Source organism: Rutidosis leptorrhynchoides, chromosome 6 (assembly GCF_046630445.1).
Source record: "Rutidosis leptorrhynchoides isolate AG116_Rl617_1_P2 chromosome 6, CSIRO_AGI_Rlap_v1, whole genome shotgun sequence".
NCBI lineage: Eukaryota > Viridiplantae > Streptophyta > Magnoliopsida > Asterales > Asteraceae > Rutidosis > Rutidosis leptorrhynchoides.
The window spans coordinates 165,920,150-165,944,083 of record NC_092338.1 but is presented as its reverse complement, the minus strand read 5'-3'; the positions used below and the strand labels follow the sequence as shown (position 1 = coordinate 165,944,083).

Genomic DNA, 23,934 nt, shown 5'->3' with positions numbered 1-23,934 from the left:
GACAAACTGACGGCATCCGGTTCTGGCGACGCGTCCGGCCAGCGTTCCACTTCTTTGGAGGAGCCTTATTCTCCTGGTTTTGGAAAACAACCCACCTTCAGCCACATGGAGACCATGTGGAACGTGTCCCACAGCGACGCTCTGTCACAGTTTGAGTATCTGCAACGGATTTGCCCTCCGGTGCTTTATGAGGTGGTCCAAAAAATGTCTGATAGTGCCGCCCGCCGCGCTAAGGTTCAGCATATTTATGAAGGGCTGGTGCTGACCCGCGGCGAGCTTCAGCGGACTATTGAACTGGATCAACGTGCCCGTCGCACGGAGGACGACGGTAAAGAGCTGAATACTGAAATTGTTCAAGTTAGGGAGGAGCTGAAGCGGGCTAAGCAAGCCGCTGCCGAAGTAGAGGTGGAAAAGAAACAGGCCCTAAGGGAGGCCTAAAAGGCTATCAAAGAGATGGCCTTGCGCGCCGAAAAAGAACAAACTGCGCTAAAGGACCTGGAGGCGGCGCATAAAGAATTGGCGGAGGAGAAAGCCAGCAAAGATCTCCTCGCCTTCCAGAACCAAGCATTGTCCGCTGCAAACCAAAAGGCAGCGGACGATTTTCAAGAGCTTTGCAGACTCATCCCCTTTTTTTTTTCCAAGATACTCAAGGTGCCGGAGGTGAAGGAGCCATTTCAGAATTTGGTAGACGCTACAAAGAAGGTGGAGCGTTTCGGCGCGTACACCATATTGATTGAAAATGTCGATATGCCGGACCCAATTCTAGAAGCGATCCAAGAGATGGCGGATGAGGATGCCTACGATCTCCATGACGCGGCGGTCAATGCTTGCGCGGCCATTAAGGTGCCGTTTATTGAACAGATTGGGTCGACGCCGGACCTTAACTTGGCCAAAGTGAAGAAGATGATCCCATAGTTGTAGGGATTTTTGTAATTCTGTATTTTTATTTTTGTTCCTGATGTAATGGGTGTAATTAAATCAATGAAATATCGATTCCTTATGATTCTTGTTATTTTACTTGTGTTCCAACTGTAGTAAAACATGTTTATATAAATATGTACGCCCCACCGTTTGTCAAGGTTACACTTGATGATTATCGACATTGCACTCATCTACTTAGTGCTGGGATTAATGCGACGGATACGAAATTCGGAGGCATCCCGTTCCGAGGGCTAGGCGTACCTCCAATACGCCTAGCGTCGCCAATGTCGTCCAAAGATTAGATGATGTCTTTGTTCATGGCATAAGTAACTTGTGAGTGGACTTACATTTATAACGCCGAAGCGCGGCCATAATAGTTACACAATACATTAGTAATGAAGATTGAAAAATGCATTTAATTGAAAACTGAAAACAAAGAAGTCTAATGCGCGACGCGCTTACATTTGTGGTGATCAATCACAAACTTGGTAAAATGAAAAAGAAAAATTTTCAACGAAACGATTCGAAATATTTAAACATAGAACTTCTTTAAGTTGGTTGCGTGCCAGGTACGCGGCACAAATTTGCCATCATGCGTCTTTAGGTTATACGCTCCGTTGCCAAGTGCATCTGCAATCACAAACGGGCCTTCCCAATTGGGTCCCAATTTTTCAGTATTCTTGACCCGACTGGCGTTGTTATTACGCCACACAAAATCACCGGGGCGGAAAGTACGTTCCTTCACACGTTGATTGTAATACTTGGCAATTTTCTGTTTGTTTGACGCTTCCCTGATAGCAGCGGCGTCACGCCTTTCCTCCAACAAGTCCAAATTTTCTTTCAAGCTAATGACGTTGGACTCATCATTGAATTGCACTACACGTTGGGTTGGGACAGCAATTTCAGCGGGTATCACCGCCTCGGTACCATATACAAGGCTGAATGGCGTTTCTCGATTGCTTCCTTTTGGCGTGGTTCAGAACGCCCATAATACTTGTGGAAGCTTATCTGCCCAACCTTTCCTGTCCGTGTCCAACCTTGCCCTTATCCCGGCAACGATATCTCTGTTAGTGACTTCGACCTGCCCATTTTCCTGCGGATGGGCAACAGAACTAAAAGTCTGTTTGATATTCAACCCGTCACACCATGAACGAAACGGATCGTGAGCAAACTATTTGCCGTTATCACTTACAATTTCGTGTGGTATTCCGAAACGGCACAGGATTTCCTCCCAAACAAAATTCACAATCTGTTTACCCGTTATGCTCTTTAAAGGTTTGGCTTCAACCCACTTGGTGAAAAAGTCAATTGCAACGACCAAGTGTTTTCCATCCGGGAAGGGGCCTACCAAATCAATTGCCCATTTGTAAAAGGGCCAAGTTGACGTCACGGGAATTAGTTCATGCGCCGGCATGTGAATTTGCGGGGCGTGACGTTGGCATGAAGCACAAGCTTTGATAATCTCTTTCGTGTCACGGTACATGGACGGCCAAAAATACCCTAGCCGCATTATCTTCCCCACAACGGTCCTAAATCCTGCATGCATGCCACAAGTCCCTTCATGCACCTCCCTTTCGATTCTTTCCGCCTCGCTTGGGCCGACACACCTTAAAAGCGGTGTCGTGAAGAATTTCTTGAACAAAACTCCATCCCTTAACATGTACATAGGTGCTTTCATACGAATCTTACGTGCCGTTGCCCCGTCGAATGGCAACGTCCCGTTCTTGAGATACGTAACGATGGGACTCACCCACGTCTTGACCTCTTCTACAGGGGCTGCCTCCTGTGATTATTTTGCAAGAAAATCAGGACGTGTACGTTGTGTTTTAAACATATTATGCGTATAGCGTGTTTGTTATCGAAGCGAGTCGATATCTGTACCACGTCAGTGGATTTTTGACTAAGGACCTCCACCCAAACGTCCTTGGCGAAGTGGCTGAACACGCTTGATGCGAGTTTGCTGAGTGCGTCAGCCTTTTTGTTCAAGGATCGCGGCACTTGCGCTATTGAGAAACGCTCGAATTTGTTGGCCATTTCTTCTGCCAATGCCAAATAATTTTGCATAGCCGGATCCCTAGCTTCAAACGTTCCGTTCATCTAATTCGCCACGAGTTGGGAATCAACCGACACCTTTAGGTATTTTATTCCCAACTTTTCAGCCATTCTCAAACCAGACAGCAATGCCTCATATTCCGTTTCATTATTGGAGGCGGGGAACTCGAAACGCAACGCGTAGGTATGTTCCTCTCCGTCAGGGCCAATTAAAATTAGACCTGCACCCGCTCCGTCAGAACCCGATGCTCCGTCAGTGAATAGTTCTCACGTGACGATATTTGGTACTTCTTCGACGACCGGCGCTGGTGGCGCGGCGCATATGAATTCAACCATAAAATCTTCCATAATCTGGCCTTTGACAGCGGTACGGGGGGCGTAATGGATTTCATGTTCACCCAGTTCGATTGCCCACTTGGCTAGCCTGCCAGAAACCTCCGGTTTGCTCAATACCTGCATGAAAAACTTGTTAGAATAAATTTCCTCCAAGGTGCTCCAGTCTCAATCGCCGTACCGTACCTGTTTAATAGGTGAATCAGTTAGCACCAGCATTGGGTGCGCTTGAAAGTACCGTCTCAACCGTCTTGCGGTGTGGACCAACGCGAAAATAAGCTTCTCAATCGGTTTGTAGTTGACTTAACCATGTTGTAGCACTTTGCTCACAAAATAAACTAGCATCTGTGTGCCGCCACGCTCCGCGATAAGCACTAAGCTAACAGCCTCAGTTCCCGCCGCCAAGTAAATTGTCAAAGTTTCGCCTAAGAACTCTTAACATGTTAGCATCACAATATTTATAAATTCGTAAAAAATTATTACGAAACGGTTACTTTAACCGGCACTGGTGCCGTCAACGTCGACAACATCCTTATCAAAGCCTTCATTTCCTGGAAAGCATGATCCGCTTCAGGAGTCCAGTCGAAATTCCGTCCCACGTTGTCTTTCAACACTTTGAAGAATGGAAGTGACCGTTCTGCCGCCTTTGACAGGAATCTGGACAACGCTGCCAACTTGCCGTTCAGACTTTGTACCACCTTTCTCATTCGCGGTGCTGCCATTTCATCAATAGCTTGAATTTTCTTAGGGTTTGCCCGTATACCACGCGTTGTGACGACGTGCCCCAAGAACTTTCCCTCCTCGAATCCAAAACTACACTTCTCCGGATTCAGCTTCATGTTGATTTTTCGTAGAGAGTCGAACGTTTCCTGAATGTCCTTCAAAAGGTCCGTTTCGGCGTGACTTTTGATTACTATGTCGTCGACGTATGCTTCCACGTTTCGACCGATCTGTTCTTTGAACGCAGCGTCGATGACCTGTTGGTACGTTGCGCCGGCGATTTTCAAACCAAAGGGCATCTTTTTGTAACAAAAATGCCTTGATCTGTGTGGAACGCGGTTTTGTCCTCATCGCGTTCCGCTATTTGGATCTGGTGATAGCCCTTGTAAGCATCAAGGAAACATTTGAAACGAAAGTCTGCCAACGACTCTACCTTCCAGTCTATCTCTGGTAGCGGATAGTTGTCTTTGGGACAAGCCTTATTGATGTCTTTGAAGTCGACACACATCCGCCACGAGCCGTTCGCTTTTTTGACCAGTACTGGATTGGCAACCCATGTTTGGTACTTAACCTCTCGCAGTATGTCTGCTTGTACCAACTTTTCCACTTCATTCCTTAGGAAGGCGCTACGCTCCGGAGCCATGTCCCATTTCTTTTGCCTTACCGGAGTCATACTCGGGTTGGCGTTTAAACGATGTTCTACAACGGTACGAGGTACTCCCGTCATATCTGACTCTTGCCATGCAAACACGTCAGCGTTGTTCGCCAAGAGTTCACATAACGCACTTTTCGTTGCGTCGGATAGTGTTTGTCCAATCCGTATTGCCTTCTCATGAAAGGAATGGTTGATGATAACGCTTCCCCCTTGCTCAATCGGTGCCCTCTGATGTAGCGACTGTTCGACCTGGCCCACAATCGGGACCCGATCAGAGAAAACAGTTGCAACGCCTAACGGAGTTGGGAATTTCATCATGCCATGCACAGTTGATACTATCGCGCCGAATTCGCACAACGCTTCCCGTCCCATGATAATGTTGTACTTCGACTGGCTTCTGACAACCACAAAGTTTAAAGCTACCGTTCGTCGTTTCGTATTTTCCTCTAACGTAACGTCAATGCTTACTCGACCCAGAGGCCAAGTCGTTTCGCCTGTGAATCCCGCGACGGGATGGAGTGGGGGTTTTAGTTTGTCCTGCACATCTTGTGGTAGCTGTAAGAAGCAATGTTCGTATAAGACGTCAACGGCGCTTCCCGTATCTACATAAATTCTCGAGACCTTGCATCGTCCTACCGTGGCGGTTATCGTTACGGGCAAGTCGGTAGGACATACTCTCCAAAAAGCAGGAAACGTGATAGGGGCACATTCCCAATTCTCCAAAACTTCCGCCTTGCGAACGTGACCCGCGTGCCACATTTGTACCATGTGGATGTGCTTTTCTGGAGCTTTTTCTTTTCCCCGTTGCCAGGCAAATTTCTTTGTCCCGGGGACTTTGACACGCGACTGTTTTAGATGGTCAAGTTCCCCTAGTTTCAGCCGTTCAACTATCACCTTCTTTAGTTCCCTGCAGTCGTCCACGTCGTGACCTTTATCTTCATGAAAAATACACCATTTACTTTCATCTACAGTGAAACGTGGCTGCATCGGCTTTGGTGGCGGGAAATCTGTACTTATCTCTTCCGTTGCCAAAATTTCTTTAGGTGTTTTTGACAATGACTTGACCAAACTTTCCTCTTTTGCCGACAACCTTTTGGGGACGTACCGTTCATAAGGACGGTAACTGTTACGGTGGTCAGACTTATGACTGGAACGTCCGTAGCCCCTGTTGCCGCCGCTGCCACTTCCTTTATACTTGTTACCTGTATTACCTTTGTTGTTTCCCTTGTCGTCTTTATCGCTCCGGTCCGTTGTGCTGTTATCCCCAACAGCAGCGTCTACAAATTCCTCGGAACGTACATAATCCTTTACCATTTTTACAGCTTCAACGTACGTTTTTGGCAACTTACGCCGCATCGATTTTACCAACGACAAATGACGAGTTTGGCAGATTCTCATGATGTACGCGGAGATCGGCTGCGATTCAGGAAGATCTGGAATTTTTTGGCATTCCGCTGTGAAGCGGGAAGTAAAATTCATTAGGGAATCACGCGACCTCATCTTGATGTTGTGCGCATCTAGGTGAGTCAGTTCGATGCGTTTAAAGTTCTGGAAACGTTGCACAAACCAAGTTCTGAGGTCCGTGTAGCTGGATATGCTCAAGGCAGGTAATTTGGTAAACCACTCTCTCGCGACGGCTTGGAGCTGTCCCGGGAACATGTGGCACGCCGTCAAGTTATCCCAATGCTGCGTCTTGACAGCGTGTTCAAATTGCTGCAGGAAGTCTTCCGGATCCGTGGTGCCGTCATATACCCCTAGCGTGAGGGGAGTAGTAAGGACGGCGGGCAACGGGTGGGTGGCTATCTATCGAGTAAACTTCTCAGACGTCGCGGAAACCTCAAACGTCCGCTTAACGTTGTCTCCCATCATAGCATACCGATTGTTCAACATGTTGTCCGCCACGCCAAGATGCTCGACCTGAGCACTCATAGATTCTGGCGCGGCTAGAATTAAATTCTCAATTAAGTCCTTTCGCGCTTCCTCTCGGGTTTTGCCAGAGCTTTTACCAGTCTCTGACGCCGGACGTGTAGAGCTTCGTGGTTGAACTTTGGACATACCAGTTGGCCTTTCGCCGCCTTTGGACATGAGTGATGGTAAAACGAATCCCCCTTTTGCCGAAAAACGTATCGCTTCTTCACCGCCGATGGGTTTAAGCTGGCTTAAATTCGTTTTCGGGTTTTCCGCCTCCTCGGCGTCACGCCTATTGGTTTCATCATCATCGTCAAATTGCAACCTGGTACGCTTGATGGAGTCATCTGGTGTCTCAAAAGAGCTGTCGTCATTGGGCTTCAAAGGGTCATACGGTTCTTTGCCGGTGTTGGCATTTGGTGATGGATTGGAATCACCTGTCATCTTGTGTGAAAGTATTGATCAAACGGTCCCACGGATGGCGCCAAATGATCAAGCCAAAATTGACTTGACTGCAATTAGTTGAATGACTAACCTTCGGAAGGGTTTCCTTCGGTTTACGTGATGAGTATGAGGGGGTTGTGGTGGTTAACTTTTGACGAGCCTCCAAGGTGAGCTTAGAAGAGTAGTCAGCGGTGGTAAGTGTAAAATGTTGATTAATTGCTAAATGTGTGATTATGAGCAGTATTTATAGGCATAAGATGGCGGTTACCAAGGATAACCACCACTAGCACACTAAACCACGATTACCACTTCTGGAATCCTCTAATCATGCCCACTAACTGCTCCACGTTCTCTTGATTTGTCGGACGGACAAGTAGCTGTGTAAACCAAGTCAAATGGTTAACGGTACGCTACGGGTGGCGTAGCGTAGGGATAATCGTGGTCTAAGAGCGACGTTGACTTGGTATCCAACCAAGAGCTGAAGCTAAACGTCCAGCTACAGGATACGCCATGCGTCTCACGTGACGGCCATGACGGAACGTACGTCATTATCAACCATTCAATTAACACCGTTAACTGACCAAACCTTTTTCATTTCTTTTCTTCACCTTCCTTTTTCATTCATTTATTTTTTAAACGTTCAAATAACCAGCCGTTAACCGTTTTTAACGTTGAATTAACCGACCGTTAATCGATCAAAATCACCAGCAGTGAAGCGCAGTTTTTTATCCTCGTTCATATCAATCCAAGTCGATATCCAAGTAAGGACAGTGTTCCATCCTTTTTTTCCTTGTAAATATTCCTCCTGTAATATCTTGAAAAGTCGATATCCAACTAAGGACAGTGTTCCATCCTTTTTTTCCCTTCTTGTAAATATTGCTCCTGTAATATCTTGAAAATGTCGTCGGATAAATCCTTAAAGGACGTCGATTAATGACAGTGTTCCATCCTTTTTTTCCTTCTTGTAATTATTCCTCCTGTAATATCTTGAAAATGACGTCGGATAAATCCGTAAAACATGTTCAATCGAATATGTTAAGTATCTGAAGTGTCAAACAATCACATTAATTAAAAAACTCACAGAGCCAAAATTATACATACCACTAAGGGTGTGTTTGGGTGACGAGCTTGTTGGAGCTTGTGGGAGCTTATAGGAGTTTGAGCTTATAATTTTAATAAGCTCCAAGTCATAAGCTTCGTTTGGTAGAGAAAAAAAGTAGAGCTTATGAAAATCATAAGCTCTGAAAAAATAAGCTACTTTTAATAGCTTATGAAAAAAAGTAGAGCTTATGAACTGGAAAATAAGCTTCAGCTAGTTTAGCAAACACTTATAAAAAATAATAAGCTCCAGCTACCAGCTTAAAAAATAAGCTCCAGCTATAAAAAATAATAAGCTCCAGCTACCAGCTTAAAAAATAAGCTCCAGCTCCAGCTCTATCTCATAAGCTCCAGCTCCAGCTACAAGCTCCAGCTACTTTCATCCAAACACACCCTAAAGCGATGCACTTCAAATAATTACTCTCTTTTATAAGCTTTGTTGTATCAAATCACATACATTTGCACAAATTTTTTCAATCTATTACATACCAAACTTCTACAATTTTACAATATGAGAAGAGCACAAATTTATATTTATATATAAACTACTAAATAAACAAGTTTGCATATACTCTTGCCTTTGTGATTCCACTTCTCAAATCTTAACCATCAAGCAGAGCTAAGCTAGCGGTATAACTTATAGCACAAAAACTACGATGCAAACCACGCGTCTCAAGATCATGCATCTCATTCTTGATCACATCAAACAACATAAGACTACCATCATTTAAAGCAACCAAAACCTCATGATCATTTTTCATTAACAAAGGTGGAATCGACAATGCAGGATGAGAAACCACACAAACTTTGTTCCAAGAATCTACTAACCTGTAATTACGCATCACCCACATATCCCATCTTTCGCCATTTAGCTCAAAATAATGCGCGCACAAAGACATAGACTCCTTATAAGAAACTAAACACACTTGATCATAACCAGGAACAATATTCCTAGGTAATTCAAGAACACGAAAACTCTCCTTGTCTAAATCAAATGCCATTATAACAGATTCCACACCACTAATCACTTCCTTAAAAGCTAACCAATTCACGAAACCATTCACAAACACATTATTTGACCAACCCCTCATCAAATAACAAGGTGCAATCATACCATCTTTTTTCTTCCATGAATTAGTACTAAGTGAATAAACCAACACATCATTATGAACTTTAAAATTATCCAAGTAATAAGCAATTTTCACGACCTTAAACTCAAATTTCTTTGAAACAAAACCAAACCCAATAATAAAGTGTGAAAATTTATCAACAACGTGAATTGGGTCATCAATTTTCTTGAATTTTTGAATACTAGGGTTCCAAAGAATTACCGTACCGATGTTGGAATAATAATTGGTATCGAAAAAACAGATCAAACCCTTGTTGGAACCCACAATTCGGAGATACCCATGAAGGGTTTTGTAGGGAATTTGAAGTTTTAGTGTTTCTTGAAATGAAATTGGGGATCTGAGTGAGTAAAATTGGTTGATGTAATCGGTGGATTCATAGTAGATGAGGAGACGGTGGTCGGCGGCGGCGGCGGCGGCGGTGGTGGAGGAAAGGCGGAGGTTGGTGAAAGATGGGTGGGAGATCAACGGTGGAGATGAAGTACAAACACATCGGAATTGTAGTAAGGATTTGATTGGAAGACGAGATAAGATGTCAAAGATGATATCTTGAGGGAGTTTGAAGATCATGTTTGACATAATGTTAAAAGAGAGAAATTTGGGGTACAGAAAATGTACTACGTACTTTAAATTGCTATTGTTATTGTCACATAAATTGTTGAAGTTATTTACTTATAGTCCAAGTTTATTTTACTTTTACGAGTGAAAAGTGGTTAAGCCATCAAAATTTCTAATAGGTGAACCTATCTCCGGATTCCTTGACTAACTGAGCTTGAAGCGAGTTTAGTGAGCCTGTCACTCGTACTGAACTAACCAAAGAAGCAAGAGATACTGAAAGTGATTGACTTCTTGTCTTAGGAAAGGAGACTTTTTTTTAGCTTCCGCTTTGATTGAAGTCCCCCTTATTCATATCACTGGCAAAAAAATGTTCACAACTACAAATTACATGTTCAATTGTGAATTATATGAAATATTTGCATGTTACACAAACACATTTGCACGTGTGAACGAGAAATTATATATTTGATTATATAGTTAAACTATAGGTTTTTTCAAACTATTTTTTTGTTCAACCTTACTCTCCATCAACATTTATATGTGATTCAACCAACTCAAATTTAAAAATCTTTGTAACTTAATGGTTCTCGCAGTTCTTGCTCTTTTATTGGTTCTCGTTTGAACTTTTGGCTATATATATATATATATATATATATATATATATATATATATATATATATATATATATATATATAGTGAAAGGATCCCTGAAGAACTCTCCTATGGAGAGAACCCAGCGAACCACGATGTGATTTTATCAAACCTCAAAATCAATAAAATTGAAAGTTAAAATCGATTGAAACAAGATCCTAAGGCAACGATTATCAACTTCTTTGAAGGATTATACTCCAAATCATCATCGAATTCCTCAATTTCATGATGAACAGTGTCGAATGATGAAGATGAACTGCAACTTTGATTTTTACGATTCAGTTATTTTCAGACCTTGAATCCTTCACAAAATCTTCTAGTCGCTGCTAATGGAACAAGGTAACATCAATTTCAAACATTAATTCGATTGATTTAAGAATCTGCACATTCGATTGAGTAGGTGAATTTTGTAGATGAACTCAATCTCTGTGCAGATTGAACTCAATCTGTGTGCAGATTGGGTTCAATCTGTACGAAGATTGAGTTCAATCTGCATAGAGATTGAAGATCAACCTGCAACAGATTGAATGTCATATGTTGATTTCATCTGTTCGATCAATCTGCACATAAAATAAGCTCAATCTGCAAGCAGATTGAAGGTTAGTCTGTGCAGATTGAACTCAATCTCCGCTAGTTCTCTTGGTTCTCTACTACCTTTGGTTCTCCATGGATCCTCACCCTATATATATATATATATATATATATATATATATATATATATATATATATATATATATATATATATATATATATATATATGAACATAAGCTTAAATCTAGTTGGTAATTAAAAAGTTCAATATAGTTCAAGATAAAATGCATAAAGGATTAAAGGGTGTTCAAAAGTTATGTTTTTTGTGTAATATTTGGGATAGATAAGAATCAAAATAACATGTGAAACTCTTGTAAAGTGAGATTGATAGGGTGCTTTAGGTCTCAAGAGTCAAGATATATGTGATCTTAGGGAATGTTGAGCTAAATATATCAATTGTTCTAAAGCATAAATAAATCTTGCTTTTTGAAGTTTTTCTGTGTTCAAACTAAAAAATCTGAAATGCTAACTAACTAAAGAGATTGGGGGTTTAATTACGTTTAATAGAGCTAAAGGTTAGGTACAATATACATGTTGAATTTTACGTCATGTAAATTATTTATTTGTTGCCACGTTAAACATAGTATGCCAAGTGTAACAAATAAACCCCAAAAAAAGAAAGGTGGACATCATCAAATTGACTATGAAGAGAGTATATGCTTTAATTCGAGTCGGGCTAAACTCTAGATTGAATATGATTATTTTTTAATAAAAGGTTTTACCTGATAAATATTATTTACAAAACATAGAAAAAAATACAAATAAGAACAACGGCCCGAAGCAAACCTTGTGGCCTCACAAACAACCAAAAACCTAGTTAAACCCTACACAATAATACAATGACTAGCAAAACCAAACAACACCAACTACACACCTAGACCAGTACATGAAACAACAATGTATTTATAGCCAACCCGATTTCATGCCAAACGGGATCGTTATCGTAGTAGTATTTTTCCCCGCCATAAAGTCGGTCATTTCATCTTCATCGGGTTCTATATCGCTCGGTTCATCAACTAAGTAAAATGTATCAATATTAGAGCTCCGGACGAATTATGAACTCATGCCCAGTTTTAAGGTTGGGCAGCCCGGGCGACCGCGAGCAACAAACAGAAATCATCATAATGTATTTACAGGTAAATAACCAATTTTTATGAAATATGGTAACCTGACTGAGTTTCTTTCATGGCGGTTTAAATGGAGGAAAGAGATAATACACTTTACTTAAAATTCCATCTTCTATCTAATACTCACTCCGTCCCAAATCTATTGTCCTCACACAAAAAATATGCAGTTTAAAAAAAAGTGACTAACATATGTAATTTTTTTTTAACTGTTCAGTCTTATCCCTTACTTTTTACTCATCTTTTTGTATAAAGTAAATGTATACATGAACTTTATCACATTATTTTTGTTCATTCTTTTTCATTTATGGAAGTGAACAATTAACTGGACTATAAATCGGAACGGATTGAGTATTTTGACAAGTAAGCCCACGTGAACTATAAAACTTACATTTATCTCCTTTAAAATTTGTATAGTTATAAAAGCAACCCTTAGTTGTGTGAACATGTATATAATAATAATAATAACTGTTATACTTCATATGTCTCAAAAAACTGTCAGCACTACTATTTTTGTTTGTCTCAAAATTAATATCTCTTACTCTAAATAATCATTAAAATTTTCAATTACGTCTCTTCTAATTTTGAAATATTAACATAAAATATAACAATTAACTTTTTAGTTACTTGCTATAACAATATTAAATGGAAGTCAAATTAGACAAATCAATAATATTTTTAAAGAAAAAATTATGTTGCTGGTACATGTGGTTTGTTTACACTTTCTTGACAACACCTAAACTTCATTTTTTGCACAGTTAATACCTAAGGTTTGCCTAACTTTCGTGGTTGGTACCCCAACCTAACTTCCGTTAAGTTTTAATGTTAACCTCTCACATGTGCCACGCATGTGAGGGAGTATTTGTCCCTTTAAATAATTTTGCCCATATAAAAACAATTCACAAAAGATCAATCTTTTGTAATCATCAAAATCCTCAATCAATTGTGATTACTTTCAGTCCATAAGTAATCTAGTAAAGATTATTACCGTATCAGTTAAGTTACAATGTGTAAGTAACTAGAGGCGGTGAATAGTTACTTAATACAATTTTTAAAAACTTTTTCGATGATCAATAAGATTAGAACAATCCTTGATCAATTTAGTCAACTCAAACCAATGTGTGTAGTGTTTATGTTTGTAGTAATGTGAATAGTAAAGTAAAGAACATAAACACAAAGATTTATAGTGGTTCGGGTGGATGTTAACTAATCCACCTTAATCCACTCCCTGATTCACTAATCGGGAGTTTTGCTTCACTAAGCACCTTTCTCCAAATTCGGTGGAGATCCGATTTACAAGTCTTGTACTTCTTCTTAGACAACAAATCTAATCCTTCTATTCCTTTGAAATATTACCTCTAACTTAGATCAACTTGTCTTCACCTTGGACAAGTATTAATCCCCAATGGAATTAATCAACTCCCTAGTTCCCTTTAAGGAAGATGATAGCTAAGCTAGCATATGCTTCTAGTTACAAAGTACGAGACTCACCCTTTCTAGTGATGACAATCCTAAGACAATTCTAAGGATTAATACAACATTATGTAAACTCACAAAGATAGTAATTTGATAGTAAGTTTACAACCCCTTCTATAATCTATGAGATTATAGAACTTCTCTTGTTGATCACAAACATATGTGTATGAGTTATGTTCTTATGATTCTCTGATGATTTTGAGTTAAAGCATGCAAGAGGTCAAAGTCTTCAAAGTTTTTCAAGTCTTGCTATTTATATGGAGAGATAAAGAAAATATAGTCATTGTTGCGGCTGGCACCATGGTCGACTGTGGGTCGACCGCACGCGGTCCAGTCCAAAACTTTTATCCGTTGTATAGCCGTTTGAATCAGTTTTGAATTTCAACCTTTGGACTCTTTACTTCATTTAATACCTGCAAAAAATACACATATAACAACCCTCATTTTTCCATTCTGAAATGATGAAAATGCCTTTAGGATTTTACTTGACTGTTTCGTGTATTGATTTTAGGGTTGTTATCCAATTAGAATTTATGAACTTAATTAATACTTGCATTTAATGAACTAAAAACCCTAACCCTAGTATATATTATTATTATTATAATAAAAATATAAGTATGTATTATTTATAAAATAATACGTATAAATAATATATAAGAGTATATATAAGTGTACATATGTAAAATGTATAAGTTTTGTGTAATAGATATAAAAGTTATAAAATAAATATTTATGTTATATAAATACCGAAATATATATATTATATGTAATAAAAATTGGTTAATAAAAAATTGTAATACCCCGTCAGAATCCACTGACGGTGTATTGACTTCGGTCCCACAGTTTAACGGTCACGCCCTCTATATGAGATGTTTTCGAAAAGTATTCGCATTAAATTTCAAAGTAAAATCATTTATTAAAGGAATAATTCTGAAAAGCAGTTGACATAAATAACCAACTTAAGTAACTCAAAACATTATTCAAAACTGTGACGATCGCTCCAAATCCATATGGACGAACACGTCATTCATTGATTTCATTGCGAGGTATTTGACCTCTATATGATACGTTTTGTAAACATTGCATTCTTTTGAAAAGGCACACCATAGATGAATATTTAAATCAAAGGTTTTCGACATCTAATGATTTCTACATATAGACAATCACCATAAATAATAGTTTACAACAGTACTTCCGTTGACAATGCAGTCAAAATAAGATACATGGTGATGATTTGGTGAATGCAACGTTTCCTTGAAAAATATGTCATGTAAGACTCCATGCACATAGCTTGTCTAACATCTAAGCAAACAGCGGAAGACTTCTAGGAAACCTGAGAATAAACATGCTAACAAGTGTCAACACAAAGGTTGGTGAGTTCATAGTTTTAATGTTTCGTATAATCTGTATATAAAGATGGATCACAAGATTTCAGTTGTTTCATCCAGAAACGTTTATCAAAATATTCTACGAAATTGAGCACCCTGGTAACTAAACTTAACGTATATATAATTTGTACCCTTTGTATAATCATCTTAATAATACACGCAAACCAACGTGTAAGCTTCTTAAATAGCATACGTCCGTTAAAAGGCTAGTGCTCTAGCTCGGATGGGGATATCAAGCCCTATGGATCCATATACTACTACTCGCGCCCACCAGTTCTTATAACTGGCAGTTAACAGTTACCAAAGCTAAGGGATTTTCGGTTCAAACTCAGTGTAGAATTTAGTATGTACTTGTATCCATTGCGTTTAAAATAAAGTGCATGTATTCTCAGCCCAAAAATATATATTGCAAAAGCAATTAAAAAGGGATCAATGAAACTCACGCATATAAATATTGTAAATCAGTTTATAAAGCATTTGCATGTATTCTCAGCCCAAAAATGTAGAGAGTAAAAGGGATCATATGAAACTCACCTTAGCAGCATATAAAGTCGTTCACCAAAATGTGATCGAAACACGGATTACCAAATAACCGTAGATTTCAATGTATCAATATTGAGATTCAATATTGTAGGAAAGTACGTATACGCAACAGAGATGATAAACACTAGGTTTGATTCACAAATATACCCCCGAACATTACCCATAATCTCCTTGGCAATAACCCATAATTTCCTTAGCTCTATCCCGCTTGAAAACCATTTTGAAAGTGACACGCTCATGACCTCGTCGTAGTATTTTATGTATAATACTAATTAATAATAATACTACTAATAATAATAAGATTAATAATAATATTAATCTTAATAATAAAAATAATAATAATAATAATAATAATAATAATAATAATAATAATAATAATAATAATTGTATACGAGTGTAATATGTATGTGTGTAAATAAAATGAACTGACTTCGGCTGAATTTATAGATCCTGACTTGTCCCAGCCCTCCATGCGATCGCATGGGTCTGAGGCACAATGGCCATGCGATCGCATGGCCTCTTATTCCAGCTCAGGTTTGTTTAATTTCTTCCTCGTCGACATATTTTTATATTATATATATATATATATATATATATATATATATATATATATATATATATATATATATATATATATAATATATTTAATTTATATAATTAATTATATATTATATTTAATTCACATGCATAGTTGACTTGAACTTTTCGTTCCGATGACTCGTACGTTTACGCTCGACTTATGTCCCGCTTCCGGTTTCTCGAACGCATTTTCGTACGCTTAGAAAACTCATATTTTATGTTTCATGACACGTACCTTTGTCTAAATATAACCTTAAATTATCTATAAACTATATCACTAGAATTGTAACTTATACACTTGAGTGTTTTGGTCATTTACTTCTATAAATCATCGTCTCGCTATTTGTTAATATATATATATATATATATATATAATACATACATTTTCATTTTGAAATAGTGTTCTACTGTAGCAATTCACTGTAGCAAAGTCAATTTCACTGTAGCAAATAGTGATTTTTGAAAATACTATAGCATTTTGGGTACTGTAGCAATTTGAAAATACTGTAGCAAATTAGTGTTTTACTGGTTCATCTTAAACGTTTTAGTTCACTTATCTAAATATCAATCGAATTAACAAACGAATGTTACTATCGTTTACTAAATAACTTGAAATTATATATATGTATATATCTTTCTTTGATATACATAGATCAGTTTTTAAATACACATTGGAAGTTATTTATAATTAATTTTAATAATAAATATTTCAACCTATCATATATATTCAATTAGATATTTAAACCAATAAGTTTAATGTACGGTATCAAACAATTAATACATTGTTATTTTTTTTTCAAGTTATAGCATATATGTATCTATTTACATATAATTGTTCGCGAATCGTCGAAAACAACCGAAGGGTATTTAAATATATAAAAGTAGTTCAAAAATTTTGAGATTCAGTTTTACAGAATTTGCTTATCGTGTCGGAAACGTTAAAGATTAAGTTTAAATTTGGTCAGAAATTTCCGGGTCATCACAAAAACAAACGGTTTTCAATGTGAATATATGTTCTTGAAGTAAGACATGACGAAAAACATGCTGGACAACATTCCAGTTCTAGCCGCAAACAAGCAAGACAACTTCAGTAATGCGGAAGCAATACCTCTATGGACCTGAGATAAAAACATGCAAAACATCAACGTCGGCGTAACTCTGTCTCCAACCTGGAATTCCAAATCTCGCTTTCCAACGTCGGCGTAACTCTTTTGACGACTTCGCGCCGTTTTCAGTCTCTCTTGTATCTGCACGATCTTCTTAGTTGCTTCGTGTATAATCTTAGGACCAGTCAATTGACTATCTCCTAACTCAGTCCAACATACGGGTGATCTGCACTTTCTGCCATACAGTGCTTCAAAAGGCGCTGCCTTTATGCTTGTGTGATAACTGTTGTTATATGAGAATTCTGCTAACGGTAGATGTCTATCCTATCCATTTCTGAAATCGATAACACATGCCCTCAACATGTCTTCTAGTGTTTGGATGGTTCTCTCGCTTTGGCCATCAGTTTGTGGGTGATATGCTGTACTCATGTCTAAATGGGTTCCCATTACCTCTTGCAAAGTTTGCCAGAATCTAGATGTAAATCTGCTGTCTGTGTCGAAAATAATGGATATCGGCACTCCATGTCGAGAAACTACTTCCTTTATATAGATATATGCCAACTTATCCATCTTATCTGTTTCATTAATCGGTAGAAAATGAGCTGACTTCGTGAGACGATCAATGATAACCCAAATCGTATCATAACCTCCCACAGTCTTGGGCAACTTAGTGATGAAATCTATAGTAATACATTCCCATTTTCACTGGGGAATCTCTGGCTGTGTCAGCAGTCCTGATGGTTTCTGATGTTCTGCCTTGACTTTAGCACATGTTGAGCACTTACCAACATAGGTAGAAATATCATCTTTCATATTAGGCCACCAATATAGTGCCTTAAGATCTTGATATATCTTGTCGGATCCAGGGTGAATAGAATACCTCGTCTTGTGTGCCTCATCTAGCACTAGTTCTCTTAATCCGCCAAACTTCGGTACCCAAATTCTGTCTATCAAGTTCCAAGTTCCATCTTCTCGAATAATGAACTTCTTATCGGTTCCTCGAAGTGACTCAGTAGCAATGTCCCCTTCATTCAATGCCTCAAGTTGTTCATCGCGTATCTGAGAAGTAAGGTTCATTCAGACAGTCATGTTCAATGCTCTAACTCGGAGAGGTTTAACCTTTTCCTTCCGGTTCAAGGCATCTGCAACCACATTAGCCTTTCCAGGATGATAGCAGATCTCGCAGTCATAGTGATTCAATAGCTCTACCCAACGCCTTTACCTCATGTTGAGCTGTTTCTGGTCGAAAATATGATCGGTAAAAACAGTAAACTTAGTACCATACAAATAGTGTCTCCACATCTTCAGTGCAAAGACCACATCATCAAGTTCCAAGTCGTGCGTAGTGTAATTCTGTTCATGTACCTTCAACTGTCGCGATCTATAGGCAATCACTTTCTTATGTTGCATTAACATGCAACTAAAACCCTGTCGTGAAGCATCACAATAAATCACGAAGTCTTCACTCCCTTCGGGCAAAGATAAAATCGGAGCAGTAGTCAACTTCTCTTTTAACAACTGAAATGCAGACTCATGTAGCTTAGTCCATTCATACTTCTTACCCTTGTGAGTCAATGCCGTTAATGGTCGGGCAATAGTAGAAAATCTCTCAATGAATCTTTTATAATAACCGGCGAGACCTAAGAATTGTCGTATCTACGTTGGCGACTTAGGAGTCTCCCATTTCTTAACCGTCTCTATCTTCGCAGGGTCAACTTGAATCCCATTGACACCTATGATATGACCCAAAAATTGCACTTCTTGCAGCCAGAAGTCACACTTCGAAAATTTCGCGTACAACCACTCCTTCCTGAGCATCTCAAGTAGCAAACGGAGATGTTGTTCATATTCTTTCTCGTTCTTAGAATATGCCAAAATATCGTCGATAAACACAATAACAAACTTATCCATATATGGGGCTTACACACACGTTTCATGAGATCCATTAACACTGTCGGTGTGTTCATCAATCCAAATGGCATTACTGTAAATTCATGATGTCCATAGCATGTTCTAAACGCTGTCTTTGGTATATCTGTCTCCTTTACTCGCATCTGATGGTAACCTGACCTCAGATCAATCTTAGAATAACATCCTGATCATTGCAACTAATCAAACAAATCATCAATCCTCGGTAATGGATATCTATTCTTAATAGTCAGCTTATTCAATTCCCTATAATCAATACAGAGTCTCATAGATCCATCCTTCTTCTATACAAAAAGAACAAGAGCTCCCCATGGTGAAGAACTCGGTCGAATGAATCCCTTGTCTAAAAGCTCTTGTAATTGATTAGACAGCTCTTGCAATTCTGAGGATGCAAGTCTATACGGTGCGCGCACTACAGGTGCTGCTCCAGGTATTAAGTCAATCTAAAATTCTACATCTCTATGCGGAGGTAATCTGGGTAACTCATCCAGAAAAACATCGAGAAATTCCCAAACAATCGGCATATCTTCGAGTTTCTTGCCTTCAGATTCAGTTTTGCTCACGTGAACCAGCATAGCAAGACAACCCTTTCTTATGTGTTTATGCGCCTTCAAACAATTAATGAAGTGTAACTGTGTATTGCTTCGCTCTCCATACACCATCAAAGGTTCATCTTCGGTAACAGGTATGCGAATCGCTTTCTGGTGGCAAATGATGTCGGCCCTATTCTCAGCTAGCCAGTCCATTCCAACCACAAGGTCAAAACTTCCCAGCTTAAAAGGTATCACATGTGACACCCCGTACAAAATCATCATGTACGGATCATCAACAACAGGATCATTACAAGGTCAAACACTATATGCTGTTTGAAAACCAATTTTGCATTCATGAATGGATAGCGTTTTACAAAAGATAATGTGCTTCCTATGAATAGAAGCCTTTACATAAGTATGTGACCCAAAGGTCGTTACAAAGCCATTGTTTGAAAATAATGTAAGTTACGAATGCAAAGTAAAAGTTCCATGATTGAGACATCTATAAGTAATGCAGCGGAAGTTTAATACCAAGACTATAACAGCAAGTCTATAACACCAAGACTATAACAGCAAGTCTAACAGCGGAAGCAACAACGTCTAAACACCTGAGAAATACATGCTTAAAAAGTCAACATGAACGTTGGTGAGCTATAGTTGTTTATAATCAGTAATGTAATGTAGGCCACGAGATTTCAGTGCTTCAAACCAGCGTTTCAAATCAGTAATTCAAATCAGTAAGATAAAGTATATGTTCAACCGTGGGCACTTGGTAACTAACTTAACGTAAATATCACCCCCTAAAAGTACACTTGGCAAGTGCGTATGTTTACGAAGTATTAAACACCCATTAAATGCTAGCACGACTAGCCCGAGTGGGGATGTCAAACCCTATGGATCCATATCTAAGATTCGCGTTCACCGGTTCAAAGACCAATGACTAAACGTTACCGAGCTAAGGGGAAAGTTTATGCCATTGTATAACCCACACATATATAAAGTTTAAGTATTCGTACCTAGTATGTAAAACATAAAACGCGCATGTATTCTCAGTCCCAAAATAGTTAAAGTAAAAAAGGATGCTATAACTCACAGTGAAAAGTAGTAAAGTTGATTCGGGAAAGTAAGCAAGTAGTTTGTCCAAAAGGTCCTAAACCTAAGTCAAAAGTTACTAATTCAGTAAATCGTTCCCAAAGGTTTGAAAGTATGTAAATTAGGTCTTAAATATCATCATCATTCATCATAACTCAAAAAAGGTAAAGTAAGTTTCATTCAAGAATAGAGACCGAAGCAAAGGCTGACTTTGATCAGCTGCTACGACCTCTACGTAAATTGAAAAGAAGCGTAATCAGTGGCTATGGCTCCGTATGTGAGTCCACTAGTTGCTGACCAAAATTCAGATCCTAACTCGTCTTCTTTTGACCGTGGCGACGGTTTAAGTGCGAGTAGGTCAAAAAATTTTAGCACACAACGTTAAAAGTGTGTACTATAAATCCTAAACCGTACATCAGATTAAGACGAGTCTTAAACGAAAAGTCATCTAGTCGAACCGAACAATCTGGAAATTAACTTTTCCAGTAGCCCAGGTTATTGATCAGTTCTAGAAAACAGTAAGTAAGGTGTTTCGGTGGGTTCTTGGTGCTTGATGCTCATCACGGTTCTCATCCTTGATGCTTGTAGCTTCAAGTGTATAACTCGTTGATGTGTTTGCATCATCTTAACCAAGTTTTGACCATCATAACACTAGTGTATGTCTAAGATAAGTAGCACACCTCATTTACGGGTTGCAAGTAGGTTGATGAACCAAAGTTACATCAAGATCTTAGATCCGACACATACATGAGTTCTAATAGTAATATTAAGCTATAAACTTGAAAGTAAACTAAATAAACAAGATCTTAAGTTGTAGAACTTAGATCTTAGTTAGATCTTAAAGATCCTAGACTAGAAAGTCTAGATCTAGTGTTCTTAAGTTAGATCCTAAATTATAGAACTTGGATCTTCACTTGAATAAAACCATAAGTTATGAAACTTAGATTTTTATCTTGTAAAATGTATATAAGCTTATAAGCTCTTGTTTACAACAAAATTTGAAGACCATAAGCTATAGAAACTTAGATCCAACACAAGTGTATGAAGTTATAACTAGAAAGTTATACTTCCATGTTCTTGAACTTATAAAGTTAACTTTAGTTTCAAGAAATATGAGATCAAGTTTAACTAGTAATACTTAACCAAATTAACAATATCACAACTTTAAAGTACTTACAAAAGAAAGAAATAAACTAAAGTTACAAGTATTATGTTCATGTTTGTTTCATACTTAAGAAGATTCAAATCAAAGTTTGGATTTTAAGAAAATAAACTTCAAGTCTACAAAACATGAACATAAGTAAGCTCTCAAGGCTTATGAGTTTTAGATCTACATAATACTTCAAGTGTAGAACCAAAAACTATCAAGTTTAGATCCTTGTTCTTGACTTCTCATCAAACAAAAGATGAAAGTAACAAGATTCATGAAGACACAAACTAACAAGTTTGATCTTTAACAACAAACAACAACAAACTACAAACTAGTAAATGATGATGATGAATTTCGGTTTTCAAAGGAGAAAGAAGAAGAAAATAAAACATATTACTTACAAGTTTTAGAGAGAAAGTTGAGAGAAAAAGAAATGGTGTAAGTATGTGTGTGAGAAAATGAAGTAGAGACTAGTAAATAAGTAACAAAAAAAGAAAATGGAACTCTCCTCATCCTTGCTCAAAGCCAACGGTTTAAGGGACCAAAGAGGGAAGTCAAAACTCAACTTTCAAGTGTGGGAGAATGGTGAAAGTTAGAAATGGATTGAAGTTAAATGTATGGGAAAGAGGTCTTGCATGCTTGAAACATTTTTGTCTCCAACTTAGCTTAATTAATCTAGTTTAGTCTTAATAAATTACTAGCATAAAAGTGGGCTCCTAATAGTCCATTAAGAAAAGTAGGGTGGGCTTCCAAGTCCAAAAATAATAAGGGCCCAAGTAAGTAAGCAACAAATTAGTAAAAGCTCAAGTAATTAACTACTTACGTTAGTTAATTAAAAATGATTAATAATAATTAATCATGAAAGTAAATAATATTCGAAATATTATTCGTGAAAAGTACGTGTGTCACAAGGACATGTCGGGACATGGAAAGTCAATTAAGATGTTAAGTCCATTAAGGTAACTAGTAAGCATTAGTAAACACTAAGCTTAATTAAATAAGCCCTTAAGCCAAGTAATTGTTATAATAAATAACAATCAAGTTTATGCAGTCATAATATTCCAATTACGACAAAATTTTAACGTGTACCCAGTACGTATCTCGTTTAAAACGATAAGTGACACCAACGGTCGTAAAAGCATTCGAGGATCAAGTTAAGTGATTACACACTTAATAGCACGTTGTAAGATATTAACGAAAGTAATTAACCATGATTAAAGATCCCAGAGCATAAGCTAGCTCAGTACGCACAAATACGCAGTTACGTGTACGCACAAAAGCAAGTCGAAAAAGCTGGGCCGTTACATTACCCACCTGTTAAAGAAATTTCGTCCCGAAATTTTGAGGAGTGACCGACAATGGTACCGTATTTGAATAAGAAGGAGTGTATCAAAGTCCCGTGAGACTCGTGGGCTTAGAAGTGAGTTATTTACCTTGAAAGGTACTTCAGCGTATGAAAGTAAGAATGGGTATATGCCATTAATCAAGTCTCTTGTCCTAAGGGATCGACAAATTGATTTTGTTTATGTTTAACATGAGTATGTTATCTGAATATATATCCACAAAAGGAAAGATGGTGTTTTTAGTCTTACGGGCATGTTCAGTAAGCTGGATGCGTGAAACGCATCATGAATGTTTCTAAACTCATCTAAAACATTGAGCGCTTATGTCGCAATACAAATCTGACAGGTAGAATGGAAAACATGGTGATCACAACCATGCGATTTGATGTCTGGATAGTATTAGCCACGAATTTTTACTAACCCCTTGATTTCGGAAGGAGGCCATAGACATAAAGAACTCGATATTTAAGAATGTTTCATTTGAATAAATGAATTGGAATTTTAGCTGAAAGTGACCAATCGGACTTGCAAGCCATAATTATTTATAGTGTCTTCAGGACGGCCTGAACGAAAAATGAAGGATATCACCTAGTTTACCATACTGCAGGTGAAC

The 23,934-nt window shown here is 38.3% G+C and overlaps 1 protein-coding gene across 1 annotated transcript; it reads right to left on the bottom strand.

The window, feature by feature from the left end:
- Positions 1-8,631: 8,631 nt before the first annotated feature.
- On the bottom strand, positions 8,632-9,884 carry LOC139854461 (F-box/kelch-repeat protein At3g06240-like). Its single transcript, XM_071843765.1, has one exon. The coding sequence runs from the start codon at positions 9,835-9,837 to the stop codon at positions 8,734-8,736; it is 1,104 nt and encodes a 367-aa protein (XP_071699866.1). The 5' UTR covers positions 9,838-9,884; the 3' UTR covers positions 8,632-8,733.
- Positions 9,885-23,934: the final 14,050 nt, after the last annotated feature.

Bases quoted from the DNA above. Each gene is read 5' to 3' on its own strand.
- LOC139854461 (XM_071843765.1), bottom strand. From the start codon at position 9,837: ATGTCAAACATGATCTTCAAACTCCCTCAAGATATCATCTTTGACATC.